Source organism: Aplidium turbinatum, chromosome 11 (genome assembly GCF_918807975.1).
Source record: "Aplidium turbinatum chromosome 11, kaAplTurb1.1, whole genome shotgun sequence".
Lineage (NCBI taxonomy): Eukaryota > Metazoa > Chordata > Ascidiacea > Aplousobranchia > Polyclinidae > Aplidium > Aplidium turbinatum.
This window is the reverse complement of record NC_137482.1, coordinates 815,560-826,906: the sequence shown is the minus strand read 5'-3', so window position 1 is coordinate 826,906 and position 11,347 is coordinate 815,560. Positions and strand designations below refer to the sequence as shown.

Genomic DNA, 11,347 nt, shown 5'->3' with positions numbered 1-11,347 from the left:
TCTGACCCTTTACGAAGCCCTTGTTTACATGGCAAGTTTCGGTCGACTGCGTTGCCCTTCCCAAAATAGGCTTCATGCACATTCCCGGATGTTGTCACCGCGATGACGTTGATTTTTGATGGCGAGGCGGAAGATTCGAAAGCAGTTTTATTTAGGGTTTAAATATTTATTATCGTGGAAGTCATACAGTATGTAAGTACACTCTTCAACTAACTTAATGTTTATATTTCTATTTGAATAAGGGATCAGTAACTAATTGATATCGGATTTGTATCATACTGAAAGATCAATGTAGATGTAATTGCCTACTGGATTTGTGAAACCTAAATGGCTGCTGGTGCTACTGCTCAGTAAATCTTTTATCCCTTTTCTCTGCTATACCCCTATGCTGGCCTAGTTCATTACTAGCGCTCAGTTTATAAATTCGTGACTTTGGATGGTGCTTAACTAGCCCTCTTATTCCACGCCCTGCAAGCTCCCTGGTCTCAGTGGGGCTAAGCCCTGTTTTCTAGGTTTTGCTGTGTGTTGGGTCCCCTTTATTGTATTCTCTCTGTTTAATGTATGTGCGGTCCGCATAACAACTATTGGTCGCCAAATAGAATCAGTAACTCAACCTGTGGTGGTTACAGCTAGTATGTGATAAACTTTCTTGTTTACAAACTCTTATTGTAACATGCCAAAAGAAAATCCGCGTTTAACACGACATAGTGAACAGCATCATGGAGGAGACCCTTGCGCAGTGCCGGTCTAGGGGTGTGCAAACCGTGCGATCGCACAGGGCCCGCAATTTATTGAGAAAATGCAGTAATTTTGTCATTTTCAATGGAAAAATTCAACAAAGAAATTAGCAACAAGAAAATATAGAGACTCAACGAGTGTAACCTATTTCGTCCCCTGAACATTTCGTACCCTGAAAAGATCGAGAAAAAAAACAACATAGCCGATCGGAGTTGCCGCAAACATTTCAAAATTTCCTCGATCTTTTCAGGGGACAAAATAGGTCGAAATTTGATTTTGTTAAACAATTTCAGGGTACGAAATCCGGATACGAATTTTTCAAGAGACGAAATGGGTTGCATCCAGATTCAACATAGAGACATAGCTTTATTTCCGAAAAATGCCAAAGTAAACATGATCTTATCCTTTTGCTATGCCACCGGACAGCACCATTTTACAGTAATATTCATACGCAAATTTTTGTTGAACATGCTCTCAGAATGCCCCAAATTCAAAGTAATTTTTCAAAGTTTTCTGGGTGAGGCCCCCCAGATCCCCCGCCGCTGGGTGTCGCCTTCGGCGATCATGCCGCCGCCACCCCCTCCTCTTTTAAAATACCTAGCTACACTACTAAATTGGATCATTGTCATTGGGGCCCGCAAAGCATATTCCGCACAGGGCCCTGAATACTCTAAGACCGGCACTGCCCTTGCGAGCTTGCCAAAACGAAACCTAGCACTTATGAACAACTAATTCAATATTATTACCACCTCAACAATGCTAAAATTAAAAGAAATATTTGGGGTATTGTTTTGCGCATCAGCGAGGATTTAATTAGTAGCCTATCTGGCAGGCAGTAAGCTAAATCCTCGCCTAAGTTTGATTTCTGACAAAGCCATCAACAGAAAAATTAAAGATTTATTGAAATTGGTTAAGAATATAAACTGAAAACTGCATACACGCAAAAGGCCGAGCAAAAGCTAATCTGAGCATGTATTTGTTCGCTGGAAGTTGTGGCATGCAGGGATATATACTCGAGTCAACTGCAAGCTCTTGGATTGCAAGAAAGAGCACATTCTCTGTGTATTCTCTGCAAATACCAAAATTCCATTGGAAGAAAGAGCTTATCTGATAGATCAAACGCTAAAAATTGGTCCTAAAGGTATCTTTCAAATGTTATTGGTTGATCGATCAGCAGTATCAAAAGCACAAAATAATGAAAAACGGCTACAAAAAGTTTCCCATGACTTCCACGAGGAGGAAGGCGACATACCTGGACCATCAGAATTAGGCTACCCGAATGGATAAGTAGCACAAGCACGTCAAGTTCGGCGTCAGACAAGGTAAGCACGGTTTATTTAGCCGAGTGAAAGTGATAGGTTACATATGGATTGGTACCACAATGAAAAAATCCACACGTGCATCATATTGATGTTATTTAATAAGCTCAGTGCACAAAGAGTATAAGTAACCTTAAAATTTATATATATAGCCTACCGAAACTATTCTACCTTTGTTTGCCATAAATCCCTGATGTTTGAATGTTTATAATTTAGGCCAGTAACATTTGATTTGTATCACAGATTTATTATTACCGTAAGTTACTTTTTTTTAATGTCATCATGTTTTATTTTAGGACAAGCAAGAGTGCCGGCCTGCGAATACAGCACCGTGAAAAATTTCCAATTTTGCGTTTAGAGCTTTTGAGGAGTGACTGTATCATCGCTTGGCAATGCATTATTACATGACATAAAACATCTTTTGAGACCGGAAATTGATCTCCGTCACATTATTATGAATAAGTCCAAACTGGATCGAGTCAAAGCAAAAACCAAAGTTATTGGCGAAAAATTACAGACAGCAGCAAAATCTGAACTGTTTTTTTCTTGGCGTCGATATTAAAAATTTTAGCAGTCGCTAACTTATTTTTGTATTTTTCTAGCGAGCACAGGGCAGCAAAAAAGATTCCATTAGTCAACTGGAATGCAAACGAGTGGCAAGAATTAGTGAATATCAGCGATCTTGAAAGCCCAAACCCAACACTGACACAGCAAGTTTCAAATTAGGACCTTCAATCATTCGTTGACAACGATCGGAAACTGAACATTTCTGATGTAGCCTACCTTCACATTCGCAAAGTGTGGAGAGATGCGTAAAACTGGTTTCGGAAGCTTCGCAAGTTTCCTACGGTTTCGAAAATCGTCACAAAACAATTGTTGCCAAAGCTCTCAGTAGAATTATACGCCGGCCGTTTCCGTCTTAAGGTCATTATCGTCACTCTTACGACGAATTGCAGTCCGAGCTGTAGCTCAGCTAACCAACTTTCACTTACTGTAGTTCGCGTATACTGAATATTTGTTTCATTTTTATTAATTTTTTACTTCGAAGAGTACGCCTGAACATAAACGTTTTCATTTTGAGTTCCCGAAGGATTGAGTCAAAGCAGTTTAAACGAAAAATAAGCAGCCATTTTCGAAGTTGGTTTTGCGCCATCTAGCGGTAATGCAGTTTTCTTTCAAAAATCGAAAAAAATTCAAATCAATTTCCGCAAGCCATTTCTCATCCGATATGGCTGATATTCACAGAAGTAAGTTTTTCAACTAAATCTAACTACCGGTACATTATTCACTTTAATATTCCAAAAAAATTATAAAATCGACCTGCCCTAATGAGCATTTGCAACATATTTTAGAAACCATTAACTGCTATAAAATATTTTCCGCTGTGTTTCTTCAAGAATCAAGACTGAGATATAATGCGGGGTGCCAACTGGCAGCACTGTATTTATTTGGATGTAAACTAAAGAAAGCAAAATTTCTAGTCACAATGTATCGGAAGGCTTCATTTAAAACTTCAACATTGGTACTCGCTCATAAAGTCAAACATGAGTGGTGTTCAATTATGGTAAATAAAGTTCTGGTAATTATAGGAACAGGTTTTCCCCCAAACAAGTTAACATGACGTAGATTTTGTGTTGAACCCCCTTTCCACCCAGGTACTGGCTGGGGCGCTGACAGACCTTCACGCTGCCGGACAGATGGATGAGTTCGGGGTCGACTACAAAGTGATCAACCCGAAGTCGATCTCGATGAGTCAGTTGTACGGATGCTTTGATCCCGTCTCCCATGAGTGGACGGATGGTGTCCTCCCGATCCTCTATCGGGAGCAAGCATCCTCCACCAGCGAGAACAGGTTAGTTGGTTCTATCATTTATTAACCTCCAGTGAATATCGTGCGCTATAACTGGCACTGTGTTTACCCGTCTTGTGATTGAAGTGTTATTTCCGAGCATTTGGTCGCTTCTACCTCATTCTAATATCATTGTCCTTTTAATATTCATGGATAACTCAAGCTGAGTCAATATTTACGGAGTTGGCTCTGTCTACCTTAATATGTTGACCACCTCCATAACTGATGACTTCATCAGGAAGTGGTTGATATTCGATGGACCTGTTGACGCGGTGTGGATCGAGAACATGAACACGGTGCTGGATGACAATAAGAAGCTCTGCCTCATGTCGGGAGAGATCATCCAGATGAGTTCCAAGGTTCGTTCCTTGATCACGTCATCTTTGAATATTCTAACGATGAGTAATTGGCGTCCAATCATTGAAGGACACGTCACACCCACCTCTTGCTTAGCAAGTTACTAGCGCTTACACTCTGGTCTTATGAAAGTTCATAATTTTCCTTAAAAACAAAGATACTGAAACACAATAAAATTACAACTCACTGACACTAGAAACCTACTCTACAGTTGTATTCGTATTTAAGACTTGAATTTTAAATCAGCAATAATTTAGAACCGCTGGTTCACTGTTCAGCACATTTTTTTGCCCAGACACAAGTTGCATTATTTTGACACAAATTGCATTATTTTGACACAAATTGCATTATTTTGACACAAGTTGCATTATTTTGACACAAGTTGCATTATTTTGACACAAGTGTGTTCACTTCCAGATGAACTTGATGTTCGAACCCGCGGACCTGGAGCAGGCCTCCCCAGCCACTGTGTCCCGATGTGGGATGATCTATTTGGAACCTCATCAGTTAGGGTGGAGGCCTTTCAAGGTGAGGAGGAGCAACTTCCAATCATGACCCAAATAGGGGCCCATCGGTGGAGTCATATGTGCTTCATCGTGTGTTGCATCATCATCACAAAAGTCCTTAACAACCTACATTTGCAGACGTCGTACATGTCAACCCTTCCTAACACCCTGGCTGAAGACCACAAGAAGATGCTGAACGACCTCTTCGAATGGCTAGTTGACCCCTGCTTGGACTTCTTGCGTCATCATTGCAAGTTTATTGTGAGTATCATCCATTCACACGTCATCGCATGGATCCTTGCAAATGTTTGATAATAACGTCATGACGCAATAGCGTCTCGAACACCTCTGACGTCATTGACCTTTGACGTTTCAGCTGAAGACCTCTTCAATGCACCTGGTGTCCACCCTAATGCGGCTCCTGAAAAGTCTCCTCACTGAGATAGCGCACTCCGGGAAGGATGGGGAGGAGGGCATGAGCAGCCAACAGGTGAGGGGTACATGGGTCCACATGCACAGCTCGTTATGTTCTGCGATTGTTAAACCATTCAAGCACACCTCACCGTTCGTTGATATTCTAACCAATAGAAAGCGCTATGTTGTAACTTCAAGTCCCACCAAGCGACCTGATGTGCAGATGAACGAGACAAATCATTAGGAGACAAGCTTGATGTGAGTTTATATAGGAACAACAGGCAATACGCTATTTGGTTGTACCTGACGTACAGTGCTTGCATGGAAGGTTCTATTTTGTTGTATACGAGGTCAGTTGCGCAGTGTTCTCCACCAACCAACTGCGTCATCTTCAAACTTTCTTCCAGATCTTCTTGTGGCTGCAAGGACTCTTCCTCTTCTCGTTGGTTTGGTCGATAGGTGGCACTATAGACGGTGACAGCCGCGCGAAGTTCGACACCTTCGTGCGGACCCTCATCAGCGGAACCGATGTCAACCATCCCAAGCCGAAGACCTCGAAACTGACCAAGAGTAACGTCTTCCCGGAGAGAGGTGATGACGTAATTTCAATCTTGTCCAAAGATTTTTATTGATGTGTGATGACGTCATAAAAGCGAATCGCGTCATGTAGCTGGCGAGTGTTTTCCAATATGGAAGCGTCATAGAACGTGAGAAACTAAGTTTGGGAGAGTGAAGATATTTCAGGATACCATTCATTGAGTCCTGCAATCGAGATAGTATTAACACTGATCTTCATCATAACATGTAATCCTCATGGTTGCTTCGATGAACTCTGATTCTTCCTCATCACAAACGCCCTCGTTCTTCCTCCAGGCTCCATCTACGACTACTTCTTCCAGAAGGTATCCAGCGGGTCCTGGGCGAACTGGGTCGACTACATCGACAAATCGAAAATGACTATTCCAGCAGACGCGAATGTGAGTTGGACACGCGATGCTTGTGCGCCATGCGCTGTTTGTGTTGAGTGAAACCTAAGATCGGATACAATCCTTTTCAGTGTTGCCACCATTCTGTTGTTGCTTGATCTATTTCTGACATTGTAATATCTTTGACATAATTCAACTTGTGATCGTATGAACACTTGAAGAAGTCTGTTGTATCTATTGAAGAAGCCTTTGCAATAAACGCATCTGTCACTCTCTTCTGTTGTTGTTCTTTGTATTCCCGAGCAAACCACCCGACATTCCATGATCTCTTCCAATCAACTCCTCACATTGTCATCCATCAGGTGAGCGAGATCATTGTGCAGACGATGAACACCGCCCAGCAGAACTTCTTCCTGGATACTTTCACCTCCCAACACGTCCCAGCGCTCTTCGTCGGACCCACAGGTGGGAGATTGAGATCGAAACCAAGATACAGTAGAATTCGCCTAATTCGTCATAAGTGGATTAGAAACATGTGTGACGAATTAGACGAATTTTACTCCACAAACCATGTGAAGTGTCGTGAGCGTGTGGTCAATGCTATACAGTACACTGCATAATTCCTGCTTGTCCTAGTGACCTATATTGAATGTTACTTTTTGCAGTCGCTCAAATAATAATTGTATGTGAACCTGCCGTACTGAGAAACCGGATTTACATTGCTACGTCATAAAACTTACTATTGTTCTTGTCTTGCTGGCGCCATCGATGATGTGCGCCGTTTGTTTCTCGCTATGGATTGAAATTATCATCCACGACGTCATCTGATTGTGGAACTCATCTGTTTTGTTCCTTACTTGCTCAGGTACCGGGAAGTCGGCCATCACTAATGATTATCTGATGAACCTTCCCAAGGAGAAGTTCATGGCGAATTGCATCAACTTCTCCGCCCGCACCTCTGCCCTCCAGACCCAGGACATCATCATGTCCAAGCTGGATCGTAGGAGGAAGGGTCTCTTCGGTCCTCCGGTGGGGAAGAGTGGGATCGTGTTTGTGGACGACCTCAACATGCCAGCCAAGGAGGTGAGTGGATGCGATGCACATTGTTTAGAAATGTTATGAAAAATAATATTGTGGTAATGACAACGTTGCTTCATGTGTAAAAGGAAAAGTTTTACCCTTGATGATCGGACCTAGTTTGGAAGTTCAAAACTGCTTCTAACTATGAAGCATTGCAAAGCACTCCGAAGATTGTTTCCTTGTCGATTTGCCCCAAAGCACGTGTTTTGCCTTAATCACATTCACAGCCATGTTGATTGTTGATGTAGATTTAGGGTGGCTCTTAAAATTGAGTTTTTGAATTTTGCTTGGGACACCCTTTCAAGTGGTGAGGTTGTCAGAAAAAATAACTCTTGCAAATTTTTTTTAAATTTGAAGTTGATTTAGAGGTGGCCCTCCCCCCCTAAAGTTCTGTGCCCTCCCTCAAAATACCAAATCTGCATATCTCGAAAACCACTTCAGCTAGAGATACAGTTTTTGTGTTAAAAGATGCAGAAAACATGGTTTTCTATCTGCTTTCTGAACATTGAATGCATCTACCTTGAGTAGAAAAGCAGTTATTTAGAAAAAACGCATTTGACCAAATCTTGATTTTACAACCTTTTTTGTGACCACGAAACCGTCTACAAAATTTCGTTTTTTTGTCTTAATTTTTGCACCTTAGAGGGAACACTGGTAACGATATTCATTTCAAAATGCAATTCTGGTCAGTACTGGAAGAAGCGATATTATCGACAATATTTTACATATTGCCTTGCGTATCGTGACAGGATGTCTGCGACCTACACCATCGGACAATTTCCCTGTCCTTGCAGGCAACCAACCAACTGAGTTTCGTCGCGAAGAAGCCATCCTGTCTCTTTCTCGCCGCACTACGAACCCCAACCACTTGCTCCACTCAAGTCTCTATGAGTCTATGAGCGAGCAATCGAGCATCCTCGGCAACTGAAATCGAGACAACCATTTGTATGTGACGCACAACTCCTGATGAAAACCGCTGAAGACCAATCCATCAGCGCGACTACCTGGGAGGACAACAAATGGAGCTCAGAGTGGAAGAAGAACTCCTCAAGACTCTAAAGTTGATCTCCGACACCAGCCCCCATCCAACCGGAATGCATAATTTGCCAAGGAAGGCCTGGGTGCGGCTCAACCGCCTGCGTACTGGGCTAGCCTACAGGAGTCAGACTATTCCGCTCCAACATGCACAAATGGGGGATGGCTCCATCCGCAATCTGTGAGTGTGGCAAAGAGGAACAAACCACAGACCACACCATCTGTAACTGCGCCAAATGGGGTGTGTGGTCTGCTTGAACTGGATGACGAATCAATGGATAAATGGACGAATCAAAGGATTGCTGCTCGACACTTGCTCAAGCATCTAAACCGCATCGCCACTGCCCAAGAGTGGTAAAAGACAGAGCCCTTGACCCCTGGAGTAACAAAGAAGGTTTAAACGAAGAAGAATCGACAATATTGTTCTTGTTGGAATTTGGAAACAGTTTCCTGTGTTCAGTAACAACTTGCAAAAGAAACTGAAGTTGTGGCTCATCTTCAGTTAAGATTTTGTTAAAATCCTGGATTAGACTTAGAGCAACTCCTCTCTCTGCTCTGTCATTCACTACTGAAAGTCCCTTCGCCATGTGTAAAGCTTGAATAAATGCACCATCTTCAGTCCAATGAGCAAGATCCTTTGAAAGTATAATTATTGCTTCATCTTCACCCAACAGCTGAAGAAGCCATTTTGAATTAGAGGTGTAATACTGTTCTAGACCCTTATTGCTAAGAAACGCATCTACTTTGATGCTTGGTCTCCTTGGTGGACGTTCTCCTGTTTCATCTAACATGGTTGCCACCATTAGCTTTTTACTTTCCACAGACAATCAAGAGTCAAACAAGGCTAGTCCAACCATTTCTTCGGACAGATACCATGAATGCAAATCAAGCTTTTTGCATAAATCGCCTTCGCCATCCAACAAGTGCGATGCATAGCACCTGAAGCTGGAAAGCGGATTCCACGCTCAGGAGTTTCTCTAAGGAATATGATAAAAAACGGTTATTTTAGCTATGCATGAATGCATAAAAGTTAAAGAATACTTATTTCGTTTATTGCTTTACCAGTTTTACAGGTTAGTTTATGAACTTTGTTAATTGAATAGGTTGGGCCACAATACTTGTTTAGCACTGTTTTGTGCTAGAATACCGAAAACAGGTTTTTTCTAAATAACTGCTTTTCTACTCAAGATAGACGCAATCACTGTTCAGAAAGCAGATAGGAAATCATGCTTTCTGCATCTTTTGACACAAAAACCGTATCTCTAGCTCAAGCAGTTTTTGAGATATGCAGGTTTTGTATTTTGGAGGAGGGCGCAAAACTTTAGGGGGGGAGGGCCACCTCTAAATCAATTTGAAATTCAAAAATTTTTTACAGGTGTTATTTTTTCTTACAACCTCACCTTTTAAAAGGGTGTCCCACACAAAATTCAATTTTTTTTCATTTTTTGCCAAATAAGAGCCACCCTATTGTAGATTTGTCATAGCCAAACTAGTGCCTCGTGGTTGGAGATTTAGGCATCCTCTGAGTGTGTCACAGTTGTCCTGACTATTCAGCCACTTAGTCGACTTGATGTAGATGATGTTGAATTCCTCCCTTTCAGGTTTATGGGGCCCAACCTCCAATCGAGCTCCTCCGGACCTGGCTGGACCATGGCTTCATGTACGACAAGAAGGATTCCACCCGCATCAACCTGACCGATGTCCTCCTCATCGCGTGAGTATATTGTCACCTCAACAAGCAGACAATTGAACAACCAACGCGCTATCATCGATGAAGGACCGACATGAGTTTCCAGATCTGAAAATATAAAAACATTTTAAGTTTTACAGTTTTTCAAATAAGAGGAACGCATCAGATATTGGCAAATATGTTTTTGCGTCACAACATGATATGTAACTTTGACGTACAGGGCAATGGGTCCACCTGGAGGGGCAGGAATGACATCACTGATCGTCTGACACGTCATCTCAACGTCATATCAATTGACAACTTCAGTGACGACACAACAATAAAGATCTTCGCATCGATTACCGACTGGCACTTCGGACACGGATACGATGCATTGATACTCCGTCTCGGTGAGTTCCTCCACCTGCATCCGATGTAGACCCGGGAAAGGATATTGCTTGTTTGTTGTACATGACAGACCAATAAATTCGTTTATTGTTCCATGAACTGGTGACACAAATTCTACCGGAGCATGTTTTGAGGCAAGCTATGGCATGGTTATCATGCGTAGCTTTGTTAGCTTGAGACCATCTTTGGTCATGAATGCTGACATTTCCCACTATACTTTTATATCTTAACGTAATTGGTCTGTTGAAAATCGATTTCATTTATTAACAGCGTCTTCTACCAGCACATGAAGCAAAATATTCGCGAGACGAATAAGTTCTGAAAATTTATATGAAACTATAATATTACGGTTATAGAACTCTAAATATTTTGGCAGATGATAATAGAAGAAGGGCATGACCTTGCTGAGTTAGTCATAACAGTAAATTGTTTTTCGCTTAAGCAAAGAATTGAAACAAAACTAATTGCAGCGAAGTCATCAACTGTTATTCTTGTTTCAGGGAAGATCATGGTGCAGGCGACGATGGGGGTGTACAAGGCCACCATGGAGAGTTTCCTGCCCACCCCTACTAAGTCTCACTATGTCTTCAACCTGCGAGACTTTGCGAGGGTCATCAGAGGAGTCCTGCTGGTCCCGTCGTCGAACTTAAGCGATTCTGACAAATTCCTTCGTCTATGGGTGCACGAGCTGTACAGGTGTTTCAAGCTTGTCTCTTGATTGGTCGAAGGTTTTATTTAGCAGAAGGAAGCTATCGTAAAGTTGCAACCTAAACGTACGAAGTCCAATGGACATAATGTTCCTAAAGTCCCGTACACTGAAGGCTCCATGCGCTTCATTGGAGACGTCTTGTTACCTCGCGACATCTGAAGCCTAAGAACCGCGCGGTAGTCGATAATGTGACACTTGGTTCAAACTGGTCTGATGACAAATGCGAAAAGTCACGAAGCCAAATTGTTGTTTCTGCTGCTAAACTTTTCATAGTTACTGCACCATTTCTGAAACAGCAGCGATCATATTCCAGGTTATTCGTATTTTTCATGGTATT

At 42.1% G+C, this 11,347-nt stretch overlaps 1 protein-coding gene across 1 annotated transcript in view; it reads left to right on the top strand.

Moving 5' to 3' along the window:
* The first annotated feature begins 3,285 nt into the window (after nt 1-3,285).
* LOC145779663 (dynein axonemal heavy chain 3-like) overlaps nt 3,286-11,347 on the top strand; it is a 31,833-nt gene continuing 23,771 nt past the window's right edge. The window contains 14 exon segments of the mRNA XM_082591301.1: nt 3,286-3,304; nt 3,684-3,909; nt 4,145-4,265; nt 4,681-4,791; nt 4,908-5,030; nt 5,146-5,259; nt 5,591-5,774; nt 6,057-6,160; nt 6,472-6,574; nt 6,975-7,192; nt 9,826-9,938; nt 10,135-10,151; nt 10,154-10,303; nt 10,802-10,997. Coding sequence (XP_082447427.1) covers nt 3,286-3,304; nt 3,684-3,909; nt 4,145-4,265; nt 4,681-4,791; nt 4,908-5,030; nt 5,146-5,259; nt 5,591-5,774; nt 6,057-6,160; nt 6,472-6,574; nt 6,975-7,192; nt 9,826-9,938; nt 10,135-10,151; nt 10,154-10,303; nt 10,802-10,997 — 1,799 coding nt within the window.